The sequence below is a fragment of the Pelophylax lessonae genome (genome assembly GCF_965119305.1).
Source record: "Pelophylax lessonae genome assembly, chromosome: 4".
Lineage (NCBI taxonomy): Eukaryota > Metazoa > Chordata > Amphibia > Anura > Ranidae > Pelophylax > Pelophylax lessonae.
Window position 1 is genome coordinate 345,153,389 of NC_138771.1, and position 27,072 is coordinate 345,180,460.

General features: G+C 43.3%; 1 protein-coding gene across 2 annotated transcripts in view; it reads right to left on the reverse strand.

The window, feature by feature from the left end:
• Positions 1 to 5,415: 5,415 nt before the first annotated feature.
• SH3RF2 (SH3 domain containing ring finger 2) overlaps positions 5,416 to 27,072 on the reverse strand; it is a 235,406-nt gene continuing 213,749 nt past the window's right edge. Inside the window, exons 8-10 of one of the 2 annotated variants that reach the window (XM_082254246.1) lie at positions 19,964 to 20,196; positions 18,520 to 18,863; positions 5,416 to 6,288 (exon numbers count right to left, since the gene is read on the reverse strand). In XM_082254246.1, the coding sequence (XP_082110372.1) occupies positions 5,956 to 6,288; positions 18,520 to 18,863; positions 19,964 to 20,196 (910 nt within the window). In that variant the 3' untranslated portion in view covers positions 5,416 to 5,955. Of the gene's footprint in view, positions 6,292 to 18,519; positions 18,864 to 19,963; positions 20,197 to 27,072 lie in introns of both variants that reach the window. The other variant, XM_082254245.1, reaches the window with a different exon arrangement.

Genomic DNA, 27,072 nt, shown 5'->3' on the forward strand with positions numbered 1-27,072 from the left:
CAATGTAAAATGTCTTTTCAATAATACACTATATTGTCAAAAGTATTGGGACACCTGCCTTTACACGCACATGAACTTTAATGGTATTCCAGGCTTAACCCTTGTACACACGATCAGATTATCGGACAAATTTTCATCCATCTTTTGTTGCACACTAGTCTCATATCCAAAATGAAGAGGTTACTTTCATACGAGAATTCACATACAACAGAATTCAACTTCAGAAGTGATGTCATGTGTTGAATTGTTTTGTATGTATTCTTTCGTTTCCAAGCATGCCTAGTCTTGCTCTTATGATTTTTTTCAGACAAAAACTGTACTAATTAAATGAAAATCAGACGTTGTGTTAATTTCTGATGAAAAGTTTTTTAGCATGCGCATCCAGTTTTTGTGTACAGGCCTTAAGACTGGGATGCCATTAAAGTTCTTGTGCTTGTAAAGGCAGGTGTCACATTACTTTTGACAATATAGTGTATATCTTGGGGGATGCCCTAATCCTACTTGTGTAGTAGTGAATCTGTACGATGTATACAACCTACTACAGCAAAACTGACATTTATTAAAGAAAAAAAAAATACTGTTTAGCCACCGTTCACAAGTAGGCGACGCTACCTCGCACCGCGACCTCCGAGGTCGCTGTGCGAGCAGCGCGCCGCGACCTCGGAGCGGCCGCCACGGACTTCATAGCATTGAAGTCTATGGCGATCGCCTCCTGGTCGCCCCAAAGAAGCTCCGGACCCTTTTTCTAAGTCGGAGCGACTTGTGTCGCTCCTATTAGAACGGGTCCGCAGCTTACCTATGGGAGGCGACCTACGGCGACTAAGTGTGAACGGGGGCCTAAATTGCTGGTAAATTACATCTCCCGGCTGCTTCTTTCTGTTTGTAAACAAAGTGACTGGGGATTCCTTTCATCTATACTAGACCCTTATTCTAGATAAGGGTCAGGTATAGATGTTAATTAGGGACCTCACAGGAAAAAAAAAAATGCATGGGGTCCTCCCTGGAAATACACACCACACCAGACCCATATGCTTGAGAAATGTCTGGCAAAGATTTAAAGGAGAAATCCCATCCAAAAAACAAACAAAATAGCATTGGGTCCCCCCTAAAATTCATGCCAGATCCTAATTAAAGCATGCAGCCTGGTAGGCAAGGAAAGGGGTGGGGGTTCTTCCTAGCATAATACCTTGTCTCCATGTTGATGAGAACCAGGGCCGGGGTTGTGGGATCTGTCAGTAGAAATCTGGAAGCCACCTTTAAAAATAAGGGGTCCTCCAGCTACCTTGTGCTGTCATCTGTAATATAAACAAGGGGCAGATATAATGGCCAACATTATCGCCCAAATATGGACACAGGACCAAATGTGGGCAATGATGTCAGCCACTTTACCTGCTCCTTTATATGCATGGCTGGGAATTCCAGGCCAGAAAATGGATGGAGCTGAGGGATATCACTGGTTGCTAAGGTTGCGATGGGTGCCAGGAGAAGAGGGAAGCTGTACATAATAGCAGCAAGACTATTACATATGATGTTCTGGTCCCACGAAACAGTCTGAAAGTTTGGAGTTTGGGCTAAACCTGGAGCATATCCCTCGTGGCAGCAATAATAACCCCCATATTTGGTATCAGTGGATGCAATAATAACTCCTAGCACTGTTGTCACCGAAAACAATATTAACCCCCACTATTGGTGTCTGTGGCTGAAAGGATAACCCTCAGAATCATCAAAGCTCCCTTGGGAAACCTTTGGGGCATGGACTATTCATGACAGTGTCCAAAATTCCAGAACTGTCCCACAGTATCTGACACATTAGGCAACTATGTAGGCAAGCTGATTGGCTCAGACTGAAAATATTAAATGACCTTCAGCAATTAGAGAGGTCAATATGCAATAAACTGTCAGTGGTGTTGTTCCCTGCACTCAAAGTACTTCTTCTAGGAAAACCTATAAAATAAAAAAAAGCTCTGTCATGTTATTTCCCTCTAACATTACCAGTGCATAGAGGCTGTTGTAATCTCTTTATTACTATTCCCCCCCCCCCCCATATCACAGATCTCTAGTGATCCGTAGATGGCAGCTGTGAAAACTCAATAAAATGTTTTATTTTATACACAGATATTGTTAGGTGGGATAAGAAATGTAATGGCATGGATCATTTAAGTTTCTCCAATGAAATACAACATGCTTAGAATACTTTATAGAAAGGGCATTGAAGTGGAACTGAACTAGGAAAAAATGTGGGCAGAATGTGCTGGTGCTAGACTTTGTCTTTTCTAGCTTTTTTTTTTTTTTCCATACACTGCCTTGGGCGCACGTGTATTATAGTGTACAGTCACAGCATCTGTAGGATTTTGACAGTAAAACCAGGTGACAGGACAATGTAATTCTAGCACGTGTGTGAGAGTTACATTTTTATTTATCATCCAGTCGACAAAAAAATGAAGACACCAGTCTGGAAAAAAAAAAAACATAAAGTGGTAAGGACCTTTATTGTATATTTACCGAATGTCAAAAAAGGTTTTAGCAAATCAATAATTTGCAACAAAAGTTCTTTCTCACTTCTGAATTGTGTAATGTGGAAAGAGAGAAAGCGACCTATGGAACTTTCTATGTTATTAGTACAAAAGTTGCTGCAACAAATAAAAAAGACAATAGACTGGGGTAAAAGCATTTTATTAAAGTCTGTTTTGTAGAACTGACTTTAAAGGACATCTGTCACCACGTTATTTATTTTTCATACATACAGCAATGCACCCCTTGCAAGATTGTGCCAATTTACTTTTTCATCCTGAATGCTCCATTTCAGCTTTACAATGACAGTGTCACAGTATACTTTTTGATATCCCCTTGTCTTCTCTCTTTCCATGACACCTTCCACCTCACCCCCAGCCTATCCTGTCTATGTTGGTTGTACACAGTCTTATTACATGGCATACTACTTATACAGATCCTGCCTATTACACAGAGAACAATGGCTACAAAGGTAGAATGCCACATGATAAGTTTGTATGTATTAATATCATATTAAATTCTGCGCCTATGTTTAACTATTTAGTAACAGCTGCCATATTTTCCCCTTGCTTTAATGAGAAAGTGGGAAATACTCCAGTTTTCTCCATTTCAAATATTGCCACATTTTACATGTTGGCCCTCAGTGATCACTCCTGTATTTGGACTCGTAACTGGACCGCTCTTTGTGCTTCCATGCCATTCCATGTTAGAAGAACAGCATTCTCCTGAGGATTCCTAACCTCTGGTAAGGGTCTCATGTCAGCTTGACCGCCTCTCCCAAATACATTCCCAAATGGTCCAACTGGATCACATTCAGGTAAAGACTAGAGGAGGCAAGTTGGCTTCATTGCTGTTATTAGGTGATGATGGAAATTTATGTCTTCAAATCTAGAGGGGGTTTCTAAGCTGGACACTAGAACGTAAAGTTGTCAGAAAACAATGCTGGGATTCCTTGCAGTTTTCAAGTTGTTTCTAGGGGAGATGTAGAGCAGTAAGAGCTCTACTGTACCTTGACAACCTCCCTGCAATCTGTCATATCACCAGTTAGTTTGCTAATACACTTCCCATCCAGGTGGTCACACAAGATTGGAGTTTTAGTTTACATTATTCTCTTTTGTTCCATTTGGCATTGCTGGGGCCATAACATATTTGCAAGAGAACTGGTGCTACCTTATGCAGTAGATGACAGTGCTTTGCTTCTTAAAGGGAAACTATGTTTTTTCTCGATTTCAATTTTTTTATTTTATTTTTTTAGAATATTTACAAGTATGTATGCTAATGTTTTCCCCTAGGACTTCAGCCTTCAACATCAAGATTCCCATTATATTTAATGATGCTTGTTCACACTTGATTGTTGAATCACTTGAGGTTTGCTGCTAAAAAAAAGCTTTCAAGCTTCTATGGGTCAGAGTTGCATGTTTTTGGTCTTTATAGACTTTAATGGGGGCACCTGAAAAATGCACAATTTATAGTCTCTCTTTCTCCTAGCAACTAGCTTTTCAGTTCCTAAAACAAAAATTCTCGGGCTTGAAAACACTCACAAAAGACATGTGCTTTTTAAAAAGCTCCAATATGCTTGAAGCTCAAGCATGAACCTAGCTGTTATGTTAGACTATTGGGACTTTGCTTGTCCACGTTTACCACCACAATAAAGAGAACTTTACATACTAAAAAACAAATCTGTCTTTATTATTGCTTGCTTCCAATATAGCTACTTAAAAGCATTAGAGAAAATGGAAACCTTAACTTAGTTTTTAAAGCACTGTGTATCAGTTTCCATAGTTTTTTATAGGAAATACTTATTTTTATCCTTTTGTTGCTTCTCAGTGCTGCTGATGTCCTAGAGCCTCTCTGCAGCCGGCCTCCTACTTACATGCATGTCCTCTAAATGATGGCTGTATGGTATTTCTCAGGGTGGCTTTCCTATGACAATGGAACATATGTGTGTAATGGGTGTTAGAATGGCTACTTGTAGTCCCCATTGGGGGACAGTGTGAAAGCTGACAATGCAGGAGCCTAATTGGGAGACAGGGAAAGATTGTTGCCAACCCATAGCAGGAAGTTTCTGAACAAAGACCTTCATTGCAGGAACACCATGTATTATTTAAGTTTTTAACATAGCTGCAGATTCATAAATATTGTGAGTGACTTTAGAAATTACATTAACTTGTTAAGGAAAATATACAATTTTTAGTGAGTGGGTTTACATATATTTTAAATCCAAAAATCCAAGCTCCAAGCTAATAAGTAAAAAAAATGTTTGCATAGGATTTTACCTATTGTCATTAAAAGTTAATGCTGCCTACTTTAGACTGACTAATTCACTGGATATTGGAGTGTCACCAAAGGCCAAGACTAGGCTTAAAACATAGCTGCTAATATGCTATTATTTGTTTCTGTTGGCTAGTTGTCTTCAGTCTCCATCTCACACTGTTTTTATAAAAAATGGAAAACCCCCCAAAGTCTCTACTTGTACAGCCATGAACACATGATACTGTACTAAGTTGGCAGTAGTGAACTGGTTTGCTTAATTTTCATTAACAGTGGTTCTCTCCGAGAAAATTCAGTCCGTTATGTGATTCCTATACACAGAGAATGAAAATGCTTCATTATAAATGTGATTTATTAATGTTCGCTTTAAGCATAGCTTGCTTTCATAGTTGGTGCAATTCATCATTTGAGTCCTATGCACAGAGAATAAAGATGCTTCTGTAAAAGTGCATTTAAAGAACATTATTTTTAAGCATAGCTGGCTTCTATAGCTGGATAAGTTCATCCTTTAAATCCTATATACAAAAAAAATTTTAAAAAATGAAGATGCTTCAGTATAAACGGGTTCTTATAAACAATAGTTTTAAGCATAGCTGGCTCTTATATTTTACGATGAGCTTAAACGCACTTAAAAGAAGTTACCACTTCCTTCCTTTAATTGCTGATATGCAAGCTACAACTAACTGGCATTAAGGTGAAATTACATTCTAAAAATAGTGCAATTTTTTGAAAAGCATAAAATACATTAAAAGCAAAAAAAAAAAAGTCACGTTTGCCAGACCAAAAAAAAAAAAAATACTTTAGATGTATCATCTAAATGGAGAGGGTCATCTAACTATTTTCATTCTTTCACCTTGTTGAGTAAGTGACCTTATTTCCTACAGAGAAAAATAACCCAGTCAGCTTGTCAAAAATATCCACTATATATCTTCATGTAGCAAGAAGCATGACAGCATGCCTGATACAGACCTGTCTTGATAATAAGAATGAGGGTTTGAAAGAGACATTCATAATTGAAGGTGCCAGTGATCCTTTGTTTGTCATGGTAAGTCTGTCCGGGGTGACAAAATGGATTGATGAGAAAATTATAGTGAAACTCTCAGACACAAAATCTAATTTAATGTGCCAAGGTAGAAAAAAAAAATCAGACCAAGTTAAATCAAGGCATAAGCATTAGGTTGACGGGATCTCTTGAGCTTGATAGATTGTGCTGGCCTTGTTTGAGTTATCATTGATGGTCCGTTTTTTGGGAAAGGAGAGTGTGGATTGCGGAGGAATGGGTGTCACATCATTGCCAATACTCCTAAGCTTCTGTATTTTACGGCCTTCTGTTTTCTGGAATAAGGCGGGACTGGGTCGTAGTGGTACATTCAAGGTGGATTCTCCAAGCTGCAAGCTTTCAGACATGACATTCTGGCCGAAAATCTCCTCATCTTTTACATCAAATGCAACACTCTGACGTTTCAAGGTTGGAGGACTGAAATTCATAAATCTTACAGTTTTTACCTGCTAAAAAATAAAAACATAAAATGTAAAAAATTTTCAGAAAAATACCAGCAAAAGCAAGGGAAAAGCACATTCAAAATTATTCATGAGCTTTAATTTCCTAAAAGATAATGCCTGTGCACCTTTAATGTATAACAGCACTTTCACTAAACATTTATGTATTTGCACTTCTCTCTACAGAATCTAAAATGTCAGTATTGCAGGGATCTGAAGATAAATCCTACTACTGCAGTATGGCTTGATGGCCCTCTTTTTTTTTAAAATTCAACTAGCAAGCTTTTACTGGCTTCTGCTAGAAGGGACAGGATTTCTGCTCTGATAATCCCTTTACAGGGGTGGAGTGAAACGCGTTGGAAGCATGGCCTGGCAGGAGCCCAGGCTGAGACTGCCATTCGTTCTAGTACCAGTGGGTCTGCACTGATGTGCGGTTCATGGGGTTTATCCTTTGCTTAGCATTTCTCTAAGGTTGCTGTGACAAATACATATGTACAAACTTTAGTAAAGGTGTGGTTATACTTTAGGAGAAACTATAATGGTTTTTGGTCAATTTTATTTGAAATGTTATCTCTTATTTTAAATTTAGAAGTTTCTAAAATGATTTTATATATTTGTTTTTATAGATATAAAATCTTTATTTCAAAATTAAATATATAATAAAAGGTTGCATTTTTTGAGCCTGGATTTAAAGCAGTATTAAACCCAAAGCCAAAAATGTAACATATTGCAGCTTATCAATCCTTAGATGTTGTGGCTGCATTCGTTTTTGTTTTTTTTTTGCTTTTTATACCTCTGTCTTCGCCTGGTGATCTAGCCAGTAACACCTCCTGTAAGAGAACAAGGGGCACCTTTGGACAGCAGCACTGTCAGTCTGGGGGAGGGGTGTTTTAGAGGGAGTAGCAGATTTAAATACACAAACAAATTAAAGCTAAAAAAAACAACTAATACGTTAAGACCCGGTCCACACTAGTGCGACTTGTCAGGCGACTTGTCAGCCTGACAAGTCGTGCTCCCTTGCGGTCCATTGACCGCTACAGGACCCGTTCTAATAGGAGCGACACAAGTCGATCCGACTTAGAAAAAGAGTCCTGTACTACTTCGGGGCGACCTCGGAGCGACTTGCTTAGACTTCCATTATGTGAAGTCCATGCAAGGCGCTCCGAAGTCGTGGTGCATGGGAATGCACAAGTCGCCCCCGAAGTAGTACAGAGTCGTGTCGCCTTAGTGTGAACCCACTCTAAAAGAAGTTACAGAAAACATTTTTTAGTTTTACATAAATAAGTAAAAGCTGACCATTATAAGCACCCGTCAGTGGTAAATGGTTTGCCTCATTCTAGTAACTGCAAGAGAGCTTGTTCTTTTGAAAAGCAAAAGACTTACTGGCTAGATCACCAGATGGAAGAAAGAAAGCCTAAAAAAGAATATGAATGCAGCCGTCACACCTAAGAATTGGAAAGCTGCAGTATAATAAATGTTTGCTTTTTGGGTTTAATACTGCTTTAAATTCAGAGGGCACATTTTACTTTTTGTATCTTCACTAACTGAAAGCTTGTACAGGGCATTTAAATTCTCTTAGTCAGCATGAACTCTTTTTATTTCTTATATTGATAGCATTATAAATACAGTATACGGAAAGGTACAGTATATTCGCTTGATTTACATTTTTTTTTCATTTCTTTAGTTGCTTCCTGGTTGCTGGCTTAGTCCAAAATGATATCATACATCCTAGGTCTTCGTAAGTATTTTTTTCTTTCATCTGAAGAGGGGAGGAGAGCTTTCTCAGCTATGCATACTCTCTTGTCTACATGTTTGAGCTTAGGGCAGATGGATTCTAGGGAGTACATTGTAAATGCTACATGAATCATCTGCTCTTATTGAAGATGACAGCAGCTACAAATGTTAGGGGAAATTTTTGAAAGTAATATCTCAACAAAATAAAGCATAGAAACATGGATAGATGGATAACTTTGCTTTAAATATTAGAAATAAATAAAGAAAATATCAACAAAATTAGTATACATCACCTTTAACCACTTGCCTACTGTGCACTTAAACACCCTTCCCATCCAGGCCAATTTTCAGCTTTCAGCGCTCTCACACTTTGACTGACAATTGCGCGGTCATGCTACACTGTACCCATTTGAAATTTTTATCATTTTTTTCACACAAATAGAGCTTTCTTTTGGTGGTATTTAATCATCTCTGGGTTTTTTATTTTTTACAAAAAAAAAAAAGAATAAAGACAGAAAATTTTGAAAAAAAAAAAAAAAAAGTTTCTTATTTTCTGTGAGTAAATTTTGAAAATAAATTTTTCTCCTTCACTGATGTGCGCTGATGAGGCGGCACTGATGGGCACTGATAGGCTGCACTGATGGGCACTGATGAGGCGGCACTTATGGGCACTGATGAGGTGGCACTTATGGGCACTGATGAGGAGGTACTAATATGCCGCAATGATAAGCACTGATAGGCGGCACTGATAGGTGGCACTGATAGGGGGCACTGATAGGCGGCACTGATGAGCACTGATAGGCGGCACTGATGAGCACTGATAGGTGGCACTGCTGGGCACTGAGAGGTGGCACTGCTGGGCACTGAGGTGGCACTGCTGGGCACTGAGAGGCGGCACTGGCGGGCGGCACTGCTGGGCACTGAGAGGCGGCACTGATGGGCACTGGCGGATGGCACTGATGGACACTGACGGGTGGCACTGATGGGCAGCACTGATGAGCACTGATGGGCAGCACCATCAGTGCCCACACTCAGTGCCCATAGTGCTGCCAGTCAGTGCTTATCAGTGCCTAGATGAGCAGGCACTGATGGGCACTGACTGGCAGCACTATGGGTACTGATTGTGGGCATTGATGGGGACACTGATGGCGGGCACTGTGGGCACTGATGGGGGGGCACTGTGTATGTTTTTTACCTTGTAGTAATCAGGGCACTGGTGATCAGTGCCCTGATTACATGTCTCTTTGTCCCTGGCGCTGTGCAGCTCTCCCTCCTTCCTCACACTGCAGGCTCCGTGTGAGGAAGGAGCGCCGGCGATGAGAGATGATCTCATATGTTTACATATGAGATCATCTCTCATTGGATGATCCGATCACGTGGTGAATGGCCGCTGTGATTGGCCATTCACCACGATCTGTTATCGGCCGTGTCCAAGGGACACGGCCGACACAGATTCTCCCCGCTGCGCGCTCGCGGGAGCGCGCGGGGGGCGTGTCACTGGGAGGCCGTTTAAAAACGGCCTCCCGAAAATTCGAGTCCGCGCTGCAGCCGTATATAGGCTGTAGCGCGGATGGCAAGTAGTTAAAGAGGTTTTAACTTAAGAGGTCAATTTTATACTGCAATTTTATTTAAACAAGGGGTTTAACATAACGCCAGTGTCCCTGGTCTGTTGACCACAACCGGAGGAAACCCATCCTAACTACAGCTGCGTTTACTGAGGAAGGGAGTTTAAGAAACTAGTGGTTGTCTCCAGAGCTCCTGATGGTGGAGATGGGTTGATTGTTTTCACTACTAGGTCACTAACCTACAGTAGTTACTACCAACCAAGACAAGGTGAGCAGAAAGCTCAGGTGAGGTTCTGACCAGGGCCGGACGGGGTATGAAAACCAGCCCTGGAAAAAAATGACATACCAGCCCCATAGCATTGCGTCATTATACCAGCGCAACCCCTCAGTAAGCCCCCCCACCTAGTACAGACCCCTCAGTAAGCCCCCCTCCCTGTACAGACCCCTCAGTAAGCCCCCCTCCCAGTACAGACCCCTCATTAAGTCCTCCTCCCAGTACAGACCCCTCAGTAAGCCCCCCTCTGTGTACAGATCCCTCAGTAAGCCCCTCTCCCAGTACAGACCCCTCAGTAAGCCCCCCTAGTACAGACCCCTCAGTAAGCCCCCTTCTCAGTACAGACCCCTCAGTAAGTTCCCCTCCCAGTACAGACCCCTCAGTAAGCCCCCCTCCCAGTACAGACACCTCAGTAAGCTCCCCTAGTATAGACCCCACAGTAATCCCTCCCCTCACCTAGTACAGACCCCTCAGTAAGCTCCCCTAGTACAGACCCCACAGTAATCCCTCCCCTCACCTAGTACAGACCCCTCAGTAAGCCCCCTCCCAGTACAGACCCCTCAGTAAGCCCCCTCCCAGTACAGACCCCATCAGTAAGCCCCCTCCCAGTACAGACCCCTCAGTAAGCCCCCTTCCAGCACAGACCCTCAGTAAGCCCCCTCCCAGGACAGACCCCTCAGTAAGCCCCCCTCATAGGACAGACCCCTCAGTAAGCCCCCCTCAGAGGACAGACCCCTCAGTAAGCCCCCCTCATAGGACAGACCCCTCAGTAAGCCCCCCTCCCAGGACAGACCCCTCAGTAAGCCCTTCTCCCAGTACAGACCCCTCAGTAAGCCCTTCTCCCAGTACAGACCCCTCAGTAAGCCCCCCACCTAGTACAGACCCCTCAGTAAGCCCCCCACCTAGTACAGACCCCTCAGTAAGCCCCCCCACCTAGTACAGACCACTTAGTAAGCCCCCCTCCCAGTACAGACCCCTCAGTAAGCCCCCCTCCAAGTACAGACCCCTCAGTAAGCCCCCCTGCCAGTACAGACCCCTCAGTAAACCCCCCCACCTAGTACAGACCCCTCAGTAAGCCCCCCTCCCTGTACAGACCCCTCAGTAAGCCCCCCTCCCAGTACAGACCCCTCATTAAGCCCTCCTCCCAGTACAGACCCCTCAGTAAGCCCCCCTCTGTGTACAGATCCCTCAGTAAGCCCCTCTCCCATTACAGACCCCTCAGTAAGCCCCCCTAGTACAGACCCCTCAGTAAGCCCCCCACCTAGTACAGACCCCTCAGTAAGCCCCCTTCTCAGTACAGACCCCTCAGTAAGTTCCCCTCCCAGTACAGACCCCCCAGTAAGCCCCCCTTCCAGCACAGACCCCTCAGTAAGCCCCCCTCTGTGTACAGATCCCTCAGTAAGCCCCTCTCCCAGTACAGACCCCTCAGTAAGCCCCCCTAGTACAGACCCCTTAGTAAGCCCCACTCCCAGTACAGACCCCTCAGTAAGCCCCCCTCCCAGTACAGACCCCTCAGTAAGCCCCCCTCCCAGTACAGACACCTCAGTAAGCTCCCCTAGTACAGACCCCACAGTAATCCCTCCCCTCACCTAGTACAGACCCCTCAGTAAGCTCCCCTAGTACAGACCCCACAGTAATCCCTCCCCTCATCTAGTACAGACCCCTCAGTAAGCCCCCTCCCAGTACAGACCCCTCAGTAAGCCCCCTCCCAGTACAGACCCCTCAGTAAGCCCCCTCCCAGGACAGACCCCTCAGTAAGCCCCCCTCATAGGACAGACCCCTCAGTAAGCCCCCCCTCATAGGACAGACCCCTCAGTAAGCCCCCCTCATAGGACAGACCCCTCAGTAAGCCCCCCTCCCAGGACAGACCCCTCAGTAAGCCCTTCTCCCAGTACAGACCCCTCAGTAAGCCCCCCACCTAGTACAGACCCCTCAGTAAGCCCCCCACCTAGTACAGACCCCTCAGTAAGCCCCACCACCTAGTACAGACCACTTAGTAAGCCCCCCTCCCAGTACAGACCCCTCAGTAAGCCCCCCTCCAAGTACAGACCCCTCAGTAAGCCCCCTGCCAGTACAGACCCCTCAGTAAACCCCCCCACCTAGTACAGACCCTTCAGTAAGCCCCCCTCCAAGTACAGACCCCTCAGTAAGCCCCCTCCCAGTACAGACCCCTCAGTAAGCCCACCTCTCAGAACAGACCCCTCAGTAAACCCCCCTCCCAGTACAGACCCCTCAGTAAGCCCCCCTCCCAGTACAGACCCCTCAGTAAGCCCCCCTCCCAGTACAGACCCCTCAGTAAGCCCCCCTCCAGGACAGACCCCTCAGTAAGCCCCCCACCTTCACTCCCCAGTACAGTTGCAGTGTAAGTTGTGTGCCCCCCTCCAGCGGTATGGTGCTCACATACCTTCCTCCTGATGATGATCCCATGTCCTGGCCACTGCTGCTGGAGCGTCTCGTCTGTGTGGGAGGGATCGGCGTCGGCGCCATGACATGTCTTGCAGGCAGCCAGTCAGACTTGATCCACCGCCGCGCAGCCGCCAATGCCGGATGTGACGTCATGCCGCTCACACCGGCTGACGTAGAAGACCGTCACTCTGGAGCACAGTGAGGGCCGGGGCCGCTGCAGCGGCCATCATCACAGTGGCCGGCCCCAATGCTTAAAGGCGCCCCTACCTTAAAGAGGCCCCAGGGCCGGCGGCCCACCGGGAAATTTCCAGGTATCCCGGTAGGCCAGTCCGGCCCTGGTTCTGACCACTGGAATGAAGAGCAGCAGATCAGTACCATACACAGGCTACGAGGGACTAAATACAGTGCGACGTACAGGATTCCAGAAACAGGTTATGGCTTAACGTACAAGATTTCCAGGGACAGGTAAGAAAAGTGAACAGCAGAACTTCCTGTTTATTGTGGAGGATTTCTAGGCACAGGTGAACATAGGGGCAAAGAGTCACAAAGTACAGGGCCCAGTGATACATGGACAAACGTTGCTCAGGCAAGGATGGCTGATCTGAGCACACCTAGAGTAGTGTCACTGGTTGTCAGTCTATCCAAAACCTGGTCCTATATCAGACATAAAGAGGAATCGGGTAGTGCCTAAGGCTGTCAGGCTAATGCAAAAGTCAGGTGAGGAAAGATCATCAGTCCCATTGAAAAATCCCAGGTGATAGTTCAGCTTTGCAGCCATAACAAGCTCGGAGCAGTTCACAAGCCCGTAGAGTACATGGAAACAGCTTAACTTTGCTGATCTGTGACAGCAAGGAAGGAAATTGTGATTTGTGGAAGCCCCTGCATAAACAGAAAATCCCTTTCATTTGCCTTAGTAAAAATTTCAGTTTACTAAAGCATGCGCTGAGAGAAGAAGGGTGACCTGTCAAGGGAGGATTACTAATATATTTCCAAATGCAAACGAAGATTTTCTGTACAATGTTAAAAGTGGGTTTTGGGGCTCTTTTGTTTCCTGGCAGGGCTGATAGCTGAGAAGTTGCTCACTTACACATAACCTTCTCTGTGCTTGAACCCCTAACACTTAACCTAAAATAATGCATTCAAGCCAAACTACATTGCATCTGGGCATTCATTTTTCATATTCGAAGCTAACTCACCCACCTATGCATGTCACCATGATTTATTTTGCTGAGAAATCACTTTGAAAAACACTTCCCTAGCATTTCTAACCATGGCCATCTTGAGTAAGGGCAGGTGATTCATGTAGCATTTACTTCCTGGAATCCATCTACCATGTTATAGAGGAAGTAAACCCTCCTCTGCAAGTTGTACCTATAGGTAAGCCTATGATAAGGCTTACCTATAGGTACTGTAAATATCTCCTAAACATGTACCATTTAGGAGATATTTACCTTCGATGCATCCAGTGACGTCACTGGCGCATGCACTATGAAGGAACGGCCGCTCGTGCCGTTCCTTCAGAGCCCCGTACCGTGACTGTCGGCTCCCGCGCGCGTGCGCGGGAATGACGTCACCGCGGCTCCGGCCAATCAGATGGCCGGATGCCGCGATCCCGGAAGACGGGCGACTAGACATGTCGCCCGTCATAGAGGTGAGCGGACGGCACGGCGGGGGCTCGTTCTAAGGTAAGTATTTCATAATGAGCTAGTATGCGATGCATACTAGCTCATTATGTATTTCTCTTTCAGGTTGTAAAAAAAAAAAAATTTTACCGAGTTTACAACCTCTTTAAGGCATGCAGGCAGGAGGATGTGCTGAGCTAAGAAAACCCTTCCTCCCCTCCTGAAGACTCCTGGGATTTATGATATCATTTGCCTAGGCCTGGAAACCAGGAAGTAACTAAAGAAATGGAAAAAAAAAAGTTTATAAGTATATATTATTTACAGTGCCTTGAAAAAGTATTCACACCCCTTGAAATTCTCCACATTTTGTCATGTTACAACCAAAAACGTAAATGTATTCTATTGGGATTTTATGTGAAAGACCAACACAAAGTGGCACATAATTGTGAAGTGGAAGGAAAATGATAAACGGTTTTCAACATTTTTTGCAAACAAATATCTGAACAGTGTGGCGTGCATTTGTATTCAGTCCCCCTGAGTCAATACTTTGTAGAACCACCTTTTTGCTGCAATTACAGCTGCAAGTATTTTTGGGGATGTCTCTACCAGCTTTGCAGATCTAGAGAGACATCTTTGCCCATTCTTCTTTGTAAAATAGCTCAAGCTCTGTCAGATTGGATGGAGAGCATCTGTGCACAGCAATTTTCAAGTCTTGCCACAGATTCTCAATTGGATTTATATCTGGAGTTTAACTGGGCCATTCTAACACATGAATATGCTTTAATCTAAACCGCTCCATTGTAGCTCTGGCTGTATGTTTAGGGTCGTTGTCCTGCTGGAATGTGAACCTCCGCTCAAGTCTCAAGTCTTTTGCAGGCTCTAACAGGTTTTTTCTAAGATTGCTCTGTATTTGGCTCCATCCAACTTCCCATCAACTCTTACCAGCTTTCCTGTCCCTGCTGAAGAAAAGCATCCTCACAACGTGGTGCTGCCCCCACCATGTTTCACGTGGGGATGTTGTGTTCAGGGTGATGTGCAGTGTTAGTTTTCCGTCCACACATAGCATTTTTATTTTAGACCAAAAAGTTGAATTTTGGTCTCATCTGACCAGAGCACTTTCTTCCACATGTGTGCTGTGTCATCAACATGTTTTCTCGCAAACTGCAAACGGGACTTCTTATGGCTTTCTTTCAACAATGGCTTTCTTCTAGCCGCTCTTCCATAAAGGCCAGATTTGTGAACTGCGCAACTAATAGTTGTCCTGGTGATAGATTCTCCCACCTGAGCTGTGGATCTCTGCAGCTCCTCCAGAGTTACCATGGGCCTTTTTGGCTGCTTCTCTGATTAATGCTCTCCTTGCCCTGCCTGTCAGTTTAGGTAGATGGCCATGTCTTGGTAGGTTTGCAGTTGTGCCATACTCTTTCCATTTTTGGATGATGGATTGAACAGTGCTCCGTCAGATAATCAGAGCTTAGGATATTTTTTTTTTAACCTAACCTTGCTTTAAACTTCTCCACAACTTTATCCCACTTCATCCTCTGTCTGGTGTGTTACTTTGCCTTCATAATGCTGTTTGTTCACTAAGGTTCTCTAACAAACCGCTGAGGGCTTCACAGACAGCTACAGTATATTTATACTGAGATTAAATTACACACAGATGGACTCTATTTACTAATTAGGTGACTTCTGAAGGCAATTGGTTCCACTAGATTTAAATTATGGGCATAAGTGTAAAGGGGGCTCAATACACGCCACACTTTTCAGATATTTATTTGTAAACAATTTTGAAACCCATTTATAATTTTCCTTCCACTTCACAATTATGTGCCACTTTGTGTTGGTTTATCACATAAAATCCCAATAAAATACATTGGTTGTAACATGACAAAATGTGGAAAATTTCAAGGGGTATGAATACATTTTCAAGACACTGTATCTTCCTATCCATTTACTAATGCTAGCAGCATGAGGATTCAAAATAGTCAATTTTGATTGATAGAGTGAAGTTCCGCTTTAAGTGCTATTTCTTTTAACACTTAGGAGTCTATTTAGAAATATTTTCACCCAAGAGTTACACATTTTTAAAATTTAGTTTAATTGAAAGACAAATTGAAGAATCCTGAGTCATAGTTGTGTCAATCTTACAAATAGACCCTTACAAATAAAAGCTGATCATTTTAATCACCCCTGCCAGTGTTAAAGCGGTAGTAAACCGACGTGTTTTTTTTTTTTACCTACAGTCTGCTTGAGAGCTTGTGCAAAACAACCGACTTAGGCCTCTTTCACATGTACAGACCGATCGGGTCCACCTGCCAGTTTTTCAGGTGGACCCGATTGAACCATCCATTGCTCTCTATAGAGTAGCGTATGCCAGCGGACATGTGTCTGCTGACATTCGCCAGCATCCGCTCCGCTCCTGTCTGCTAAAAATAGATGGAGGGGATTGGATGACAGTTGGATGGAAACGGACAGGCGGTCCTTTTCCATCCGATCACCCTATAGGGAACAGCATCAGCGGAGCAGACACAGATCTGTTATCTGCCTGCTCAACAAGGGTCAGCGAACAGATTCCCTGCTGAGCAGGCAAATCCACTGTAGGAGTCTGCCCCATGTGAAAGGAGCCTTACTGGTTGGATTACCAGATGAAAATGGAAGAAAGAAAGCCTAGAAAAGGAAACTAATGCAGCCATCACATGTAAGAATTGGTAAACTGCAATATAATAACTTTTTGCTTTTGAGTTTAACTGCTTAACAATTATTCTATGCTCCAACACTTTAAAGGAATATCCTTTTTTATATATTCTCTTTCTTTTCTTTTTTTTTTTTTAATATGGTCAGAACTACAAATAACATTAGCAAAGTTTTACTTTTTTTAGTCACGTAAATATGAAACACTGCACATGAAGAAAGCCAATATAATCCACATTCTAAAGCTTGGCTCTTCTTTCTATTTCATTCCCCAAAAGATGAAAACTGCATAAATGAATGCCTCCACCCAAAACCACCTTCCTTGAAGTGTTTCAACACTACTGACTTGCTCACAAGGATAAGGGAAGCGAGCAAGTCAGTAATGGTGAAATGTATCAAGAAAGGTGGTTTCGGGTGGAGACATTAATGTATGGAGTTTTTATCTTTTGATGAATTAAAAAGAAAAATGAACTACATATTGGAGTGTGGCTTATTTTTACTTTTGATTGAGAGTGGAGATGGGCTTTGGTAGCCCGCACCTAGATTTTTCGTATGGATTGAAAGGAGCAAGTCTGGAGCAGAGCCATGGGTTTGGGCATATTTCTATTACACAATAACTTTTTATTTACACATCAAGGCAGCAGGTGGAGCTTCTGGCTAATTTTCACATGTTATCCAGACTATCCTTAGCTGCTCTGTTAAGAAAAAACATTTCTTACAGAGTTTAGTAGCGCAGATTAAAACATAACATCACCAAAACAGTTATCCCACACTCTAAAGCGAACCTTTCCTCCCAGAACCTTATCCTAACCCTAAAGTCCCTCTGATCCCTAACCCTAAAACTTACCTAATGTAACCCTGAGCCAAGTCCTAACACAAAACAAACCTTTGCATACTCACCTCTAATTTGGCAGGGAGCAGCTATGTTGTATCCTCACTCTTGTGCTAATAGCGCTGACCAAAATAGAATGGTGTTAGAGTCAGTGCTCAGAACAACTGATCTGTACATGTGTCCACTGCAGAAACAGCCACTGATGGGCTGCTCAGGCAGATGATAGAGAGATGACAGACACTCACATTACTTTACAGGGGAATATTTACTCAAATAGGCGCACACAGAATCTGGTGCAGCTGTTCATAGTAACCAATCAGCTTCAAGGATTTAGGCCCAGTTCATACTGGTGCAACATGGGCTCCGACTTTGGGAGCACATGTCGCATGACGTGTACAAATCAATGATTCCCTATGAGAGCCATCTTAAATTGTCAGACACAAGTCTGGCCGACTTTGAAAAAGGTTCCTGCACTACTTTGGTCCGACTTTAGTCCGTATTCAGCCCATTCAAAATCGTTGAAGTTGGATCAAACTTGGATCCTCATCCTAACCATCTGACTTGTGACATCTGACATGGTGATTACAGCAGCAGGAAAAGGAATTTAAGCCACACTGGAATTGTTTTGATTGGTCAAAGGACAAGTCGGACTATTTCAAAGTTGGAGCAAAATCATATCCTGTTCATTCAAGTCGGATGGAAATAGGACCGATGTAGGACCTATGTTACAGAGCAAAGTCAGATCGACAGTCGTAGAAAAGGGGTATCGTACCAGTGGGAACCTGGCCTTATTGTCAAAGCTTAAGTGAACAAGCAGAAGTTAGAAACTGATTGGTTAGTATGCACAGCTGCACTGGATTCTGTGTGCACCGGTTTTAGTAAATATCCCCCAGTATATATCTTTACAGTGTCTCTGTTAATATCCAGGGCTGTTAAGATCTTTCAGCAAAATACTCAACTTTCTCCCATTGCTATTCTGAAGTCTTTGAGGCTGACGCCATCATCTTACAGAAATTAGTAGTTGTGAAAAAAGATCTTGTTCAAGAAAACAAACCTGCTTATGTATTTTTTCTGGCAGATTAATAAACCCCTTACTACGTTTTGTAAAGTATTTACCTTTTCAAGGCCACTTTTAGGTGTGTCAGGCTTCACCAAAATAGATGGAGGAGCAGAAATCGGAGGCCTCAGTGTTGAATTGTTTCTGGTTATCGGCTCTTTGGGCTCCAAAGCAATTGAACTGGCAGCAGAATATCTTCTATAGTCCACGGGTCTACTAACAATGGGGAGAACATCATACAGCGAATTTGGCCTGTTGCGGGTCTCAACACTGGCTCCTACATTGGAATGAGAAGTATTGATGATGATCTGCTGAGGCTGAGTAACCATGGAGGGTGTTCTGGTGATGGTGCCCACATTTTGGGATCCTGAACTACTTTGTACAGTCTTCTGAGAAGGCAAATCTGGTAAAACATACATGTTGGTATTAATTTTATTCTGCCTTAGGACTCAAACTTATTTTACTCTGCACAAAAAAAAAAAAGACCCCAGTAGAATATAAAAAGAACCAGGAACACAGGGTGCTTAGAGTTCATGTTTTAACCTTTTAAGTAGTCTTCTGAGAAAGGGAGATGGAGATGCATAAATGTTGCCAGGTGTTGTGGGCACTGTTTGTTAAAATGCTGGGCATCTGGAACACATACTAAGCACACACTCATTGTGTTGGTGGGCGTTTGTTAAGTTTAAAATTGCTTCCTATACAAGTCTATAGGAATGCAGTCACAGTTTGAATAAGGCTAATTGTAAGTCAACTAGGACTAGCACCTGCAATAAATTCTGAATGATATAAAATAATTCTCAAACTGATGTGAAAAGCAAGCTGCATTTACCCATCAAAGCCTGTTGACACTTGCCCTAATACCGATATGGTATTAACTTTCCTAAGCACATGTTATATTACCAAGCTTTTCTTTTAGGTGCTTGGCTGTTTTGAAAGGTGGCTAATTTATTTATTTATTTTTTTAAATAAAGAAAAAAAACATATGATTTCCCTGCACCCCTTAAACAGTACTGCCAAGCAGGCAAGGAATATGGGCTGGAATCCCTTATTAGAGAGCTATAAGCATTCAGGTTCTCTACTATGCTGATGCTAGCCCATATATCTTACAAAATGAAGGGATAGGTAATTAATTAATCAGAGTGTGCATAATGTACTGTGGGAATCTCCCAAAAATCTCACAGTTACCACTATTGTGAATCTCTATAAGACGGAGTATGCTTCTGAGACGTTTAACCACTGACAGGTTTTACCCAAAATAAATGACCCAAAGCACCCTCATGGATTCTTAGTTCTAAATTATGTGTGTAAATTGCAAATAACCCTTTACCATTATCTAATTAATAAAAAAAGCAGTAGTTCAGCAGATTAGAACCCTTGAGTACTTGATCACATGCATAAACTGAGGAAACTGCCATAGATGGAGCAGATATTTAATCTTCTAGTTTTACAAAAAGCCCAAACAACCTGTGCAATTTCAATAAATACAGTTATTTCATAACTAACTTTTCTTTAAGCTGCTGTTCCTCCGTCGAAGTGGCACAGGCATCAGGGAAGAGGAGGGCGTTGTAATTTTTTTAACTGGTTCCACCACAGCGGTTGGCACATGAAAAGGCTTAAAAGGTCTATTGATACCAGTTTCTGATATGCTGCTTTGTGAAGACACAGAGGCATTGCTAGAAATCCATTTTGTCTGCTGGGCAGGGAGCCTTGCATCAGCAAAGTTTGAAGGTTTCTTGCTATAAAATAGAAAATGCACACATTAGTTAACATCCCCTTTAATCAAAAGCAAACTTTTAGGATTTTTTTTAGGATTACACACCTAAAGATTAGCAACAAAAGAGACTGATGTGGACTGGTGCAATACAGCAATAGTCAACCCTATCTAAACTTTGCCAAACCATAGATGAGTAGATACATTTCTAGATATCACCATGTGCATCACGGGTTGTGGAGTGAGGAGGGGGCTGATGCTATTGCAGTTGTTACCGTCTAGGCAGGTTGCCTACCATATGTTAATTAGGAAGTTGGCTGGCCCAGGCTGGGGAAGGGGTAATGTTCTGCATATCTGTTTTTGGACCCTGCCTATCCACCCTGTATTACTGTATATAAATCGGATGAAAGGGCTTTTCTGTTCCTTGTTCCTCAAAATGCTGTAGCTGTCATGAAGTGGCAAAGTGGAACTGCTGCACCCAGCAGTCCATCAGAAGACACCGAGAGCCCAGAGAGCTACCAAGTCTTGGAGGATGCCAATAATGGACTACCACCTTGTTGAGGTATGCCTGGGCAGCCAAGTTGAGTCAGTTAGGGAATGTTGCAATGAATTGTTCATGTTGGACTTTCCTGCAAAATGTTCAATAAAGTTGCAATAACTATTTAAAGCCTGGTCTGAAGTCATTCTAAAGGGTGCATGATGATTTCTGGCATATAAAAAAAGAGGGTCAGTAATGCACATGTGGGGTATGAAGCAAAGCCACTACAGAAGGTATACTCAGCAAGACAAGCAGGAGTCATGCAGTTGCTCTGGGCAACCCTAGTGCAAGGTACATTACAGCCAGACATAAAATGTGGTACCTAGTTTAGGTGATGGGTCCTCCAATAACGAGGGGGTCAGTGATCCGACTCCCTCCCCAGCGATAGGTTTCACAAAGTAACCGGGACCGCCGTAATGGAGACCCATAGTTTGACCACATGGTTACGGGAGAAGTCAACTAGTGCACACACAAGGTCAACATTAAATGCACCGTGGGGACCCCCATTGTGTCACTGAGAGTAAAGTGACAGAGGTACGCTGTTTTGGTGGAGAGGGCACGGGCTCAGCAGTGTCACTCTTAAATGTATTATACAGAAGGGGAGTATGTGTAGTGACACGGGACAGCATGCTACAGAGAGGCTCTGTGTAATTAATAACTGCACTTAGTGTACGGCTCATCTCTAAGTCAGGGAATAGCCACAATGTTTGATTCTCACATGAAAGTTGTCCCTACCTGGTGCCGGGCGTTGATATGTGCGCTCCGTGGGAAAGGTACCCCCACGTGCAGGGCGAGTGCCCCCCCACAAAACCAGGAGGGGAGTTTGTGCATAGCGTATACAGTAGGAGCAGGGGAACAGGCATGGCTAAAGATTTTTAGCTCAATTTGTTTTCAGGCTACTTACTGCTAAAGTTTTATTTTTTTATTCATTAAAAGGTGTTTTACCTCTATTCATCGCAACAAATCTTTAAAATGGCTTTGAGATTAACAGTACACAGATGACCCCCTATCCTTTTTCAACCCTATGATCAACAGTGTCAGTAGATGCTGGGATGCAATACTTTGCAGAATGTTAAATTTGTGATTTTAGCATTAGGGGCAAATGTGTAGGCACCAGCAATAATGAACAATGACATTCCTTTCTCCATCCTTGTTCATCTCTATGGCCCCAAGGTGTCTGTAGAGTCTGCAGGGCCATAGGCAGGCTGTGGCAGTGTAAAGTGATGGAACAGTCACTATGAGATGTGTGCTCTTAGTTAGGAAACTAAGGAGGGGGGGGGGGGGTTTGACACAGTGTTATAAGTACACTAACCCTATGATGTTTGAGCAGAGAACCACTTTAACCATCAAATGTACTTCTGTGGTGGGGTTTAAAGCTGGCTACACATTATACAATTTTCTTGCTCAATTTTCTCAATTTATGTTCAACTATGAAGTGCAAAGGCCTGCCTTAATGCATACAATTTGAAAGTGTTTAGGTATGACCTCATATTATATGGTTTTGGTTAGGGATGCACTAATACCGGTATCGGTATTGGTGCTAAAACCAAGCATTTGCATGAATATCAGTACTCACCCAAATGCTTCTGATACCGAAACCGATACTTTGCGGTGCGATTTGCATCAGTACAAAATTAATGGGCACAAATTGCACCGCGAAGAATCGCAAACGATTTGAACAGGAATGCGGTGCGATTTCTGTCTGAATCCTATATGATTTCCCCCACCACTCCTGTGTGTGTGTGTATAGAAAGGGATGAAAGCACCCTCTAGTGGGCAGTTTAAAAAATGTTAGAACTCACAGTACATGGCCACTGGAGGTGCTCACAGGGCTGGAGAAGATGTAAAGGTGTTCTGCCCTTAAGCTGAGATCACTTCCACCATATACCCGGAACTTCTCCTCCAGCCCTGTGAGCACCTCCAGCTGTCCTGATCTGCTATCCTCGGCGGACAAGGACACCTATGTAGATTATTTTGCATGTGGTTAAATATGTACTGTGAGTTCTAACAATTTTTTAAACTGCCCACTAGATGGCGCTTTTCCCTTTCTATACACACACACAGGAGCAGTGGGGAAAATCGCATGCCATTCAGACAGGAATCGCACTACATTCCTGTTCAAATCGCATTTGACTCTTTGCAGTGTGATTTGCGTCAATTTTTTTCGTATTGACGCAAATGAACCGCAAAGTATTGGGACTTGGTATAGGCGAGTACTTGACCGAAAGTATCGGTACTCGTACTTGCTGATAAACAACCAGTATCGGTGCAACCCTAGTTTTGGTAAATCTAAAGGAAAGTTGTATAAGAAATTGTACAATACAATATGAAGCCAGCTTTACTCTGGGAACTGTCATTGCAAAATAAAATGAAATGAGGAGACAATGCTACAGCAAGAAATTGAGATGCATTAAGAAATTCATTATCATTCCATGTTTTACTGAATAAAAAAAGACTGGTTTGCTACAACAGGGTCTTTATGCTTGAGTACCAATTTTCCAGGACAGTTTAAAAAAAGAAAGGGGATGAACTGTTTGTGATGCTCAACATAGAGAATTTTTTTATTTGTTTTTAAAACATACCTTTTGTGCATCTAAAAAGCATTTATTATATGTATCCAAAGGGAAAGTGTCTGTTGCCCATGCCAATTACATTTTTGCCTTTTTGTTCCCTAACCTGTGCTAGAAAAATGGCAGCTAAACTCTGATTGAGTAATATGAACACCGCACTTTTTCTTTCAGACACTTTGGATAAATGAGACCCATTGACTGTTTGCATCATGTTTCCAGTAAAACTCAACTCTACTCCTGCCACAAGGCATACGTCCATTTATCATCGGCTGTGAACAATATATACTTCTCATTCTTAATGTGTATCATTTTTAATATATATGTACTGTATTAAATAATGTAGCAGACATTGATTTTTCTTCTGGAAAGTTTTATATTCATAGCAGCAGGGAAAAGTGTAAGCAGAAAATGATGTAAACCTTGCTCCATCAATAATATAGATTTAATGAAAGCATTTACATTATAGTTCTGTAATACATTTATTTATGTTTTGTTGTGTTTAGATCTATTATTTTAATGGCAGTTCCTTATTTAATGCTTTTTTTATCCTAACTAATTTTACCTTCACTTTCTGTGACAATAAGTCCCGGTTCACACATATGCGATGCGGGAACCCTGCAAATCTGCCCCTTCTTTATAGCCAAGGGACCTTCTGCCATTTCTTATGTGTCTTACCAGCATTTGCGTGTGAAGCCAATTGCATTAGGATGTGCACCCAAGAGCACAAACACACGTGTGTATATCAGCAAAGCAGCAGAGAGGTGTCAGTAGAGCAGAGATTTGTGTCAGTTTTTATTTTTATTATTGTTTGTACAATTTTGGTTTCTTAATTTTTTTTTTACAATATTAGTATTAATTTTTTTTTTAGGAGCCCCTTTGGGGGGCTTTGGTAAAATGTCAAGGGTCTAAACAGGCCCCTGATGTCTCACTTAAGAATGAACACAGGAGCGACCGGTAGAAATCACTCACTGTTTTCTTTCAGAAAAAGAAAGGGCTGGTAAATGAGATATATACCAGACCCTTCCCCCACTTTCCATCCTGAAACATCCCCCACAGCAGCTGGTGGGAGAGGAGGGAAGAAGGCAGCACTGCAGGGGGGAAACAGGGTGCCAGTAAGCAGGGGAAATCAGCACTGCACAAGGTGACTAGAGTGTGTCCAGGCACACCTGGCACCAGTGGCGGCTGGTGCATTGGGGGCGCAGGGGCGCCGCCCCCCTATTCATGCGTCCGGCCCCCTAATCTACATGCGGGGCTCCGGACGCATTGACTTCAATGGGTTTTTTTTTTTTTTTTTTAGCCATGTGATTAGAGCCAGAGGCCGAAAGGAGAAGCCATGCCACTGGGCATGGAGGAGGAGGGAGGAGACGCAGAAGACAGGAGGAAGAAGCCGAAGCCGCCTGCTACTGCAGATATCCAGGCAGGGTGAGTGAGGGGGGGGGGGGGTCCTGTACTCTGTCCTGTCCTGTGTCCTGTCCTGCTGTGGTCCGGGGGGGGTTATGGTGCGGTCTGTCTCCCGCCCCCCCCCCCCCGGCCCATGGAGCACCAGCCGCCACTGCCTGGTGCACCCTCTACGCACACCTATGCTTACCAGGCAGACTGATGTACATCTAATTAAAGAGGAAGTAAACTTCCCCTGTTTTTTAGCCTATAATAAGGCTTACCTATGGGTACTGTAAATATCTCCTAAACTAAAAAGAGAGCAGGGTCTGAGACTGCTTTATAGATAACACACCTCCATCCCTGTTCGTACATAAAAAGAAAAGAAGAATGCCCAAGGGACTTTAAATGAGGTGGGTACGAAATGCGAAAATGGAATGAGACAAGGATGCCCCTTATCCCCTTTGTTGTTTGCCCTGATTCTGGAGCCATTCCTGAGAACGGTCAGAGGGAATACAGATATTTCGGGGATCCAGATTGGCACAAATTATCAGCTTATGCTGATGACCTTTTATTTTATATCTCAAACCCACAAATCTCATTGCCAGTATTGATGTCTGAGGTACATAGATTTGGCCTTTTATCTAACTTTAAAATAAACTTTGGTAAATCTGAGTTATTGCCCATCCATGGCCCTCCCACTTTGGCAACATCTTTGCAGGCCTCCTTCCCCTTTGTTTGGAGGACGGACTCTTTACCTTATTTGGGTACACATATCACTCACGACCAGAAACTTCTTTATGACCTTAACTATGGAACTCTGTTGGCGAGGATAATGAGTGACCTGGGGACATGGAGGGGACCCCCCCCTGACATGGTTTGGATGGATAAACACCCTTAAGATGACAATCCTGCCCAGAATACTCTAAGTTTTGTCTACTGTGCCCATAATATTACCACAAGTTTTTTTTAAGAGACTACGTACAGCATTGTTACTTTTTTATTGCAGGACAGTCATCCTTGACTGGCTTACGACCTTCTCCATAGACATAAACTAGATGGTGGTGTTGGCCTCCCTGATATAGCTCTATATTACAAAGCCTTGGTGCTAGTTCGAATATTGAATTGGTTTCATGATGCACAGAATAAATTGTGGGTCCCACTGGAGAAAACTATGGCAGGTAGGGATCTTGCGGGTGCCCCTTGGATCCCACCAACCTATAGAGGTCTTTCTGACTGGACATCCCCGAAAGCTTGAGCTTCTTTCTCAATATGGGACCGAATCATTACCACTGGCCAATACGCACCTCGGACATCCCCATTGGTGCCTCTTCGGGGATACTCATGGTTCCCACCAGGAAAGGAGCCCCGTTTTTTTGGCTCCTGGGGTTTGGATGGGAAGATCGCTTGTGCCAGGTTTGCTCCGGAGGGCACCTTACTCTTGCTTGACACAATACAGTCCTTATATGGAACCACCTCGATGGCCTCTTGGAGATACCGCCAATGAAACAATTTTTTAAATTCATTACAGCCTCAAATAAGGCCACTCAGTGCTCTTACTACCTTTGAATCCCTGTGTCTAAGACTCCCAGACCCTAAACATTTATTGTCCCAAATGTAAAAACTGGTTCTTAGCTCACAGATAAAAAGAATATATAGATTCACACATATGTTCACGCAGGCAAGAAACATCTTATATATTCCTGTCTAGATGGTACAGGGCTCTGACTCGATTAGCCCAGATGTTCCCAGCGGCTGATGACTGCTGCTGGAGGGAATGCAACCAACAGGGTGACTCTCCTCCATATATGGTGGACAAGTCCCGTGATAAGGGATTTCTGGGAAGCCCTTACCCCGTGGATTCAGAAAATGACCCTTTGCCCTATAAAATTCTCATCACAACATTTGCTCTACCATGGTGCCCCTACCTCGAGTAAACTATATAAGAAGAGCGTTACATGATTTTTACTAAATGCAGCTAAATCCTTAATCCCTAGATACTGGAAACAATCGACCTGCCCTACGCTGCTGGACTGGAAGAGGGAGGTCGACACTATCATGGAGGCGGAGAGATGGTTACACATGATTAGGGATCAACAAGAAAAACTTGGAGACATCTGGTCGGGTTTGCAGTACTACTCCCAAGAGATACCTACTAACTAAACATGACCCCTATTCACAGTTTTAGATGTACACATGATCGCAAATTGATTCACCTATGGTTTCAACCAAAATTGGCTCTCACGATGCTTAAAATCTCCCCTACACCTCCTTTCTAGAGAAGGCTAGTTCTTGATCCTCTCCCCTGTTACCTTTCTCCTTTATCTCCCTTTTACCTTTTCTGGTCTTGCATTAACCAGGTTTTGTTCATCACACACATATGGTACTCCGCAGAACAGGTCAAGTGCGAGTAAAG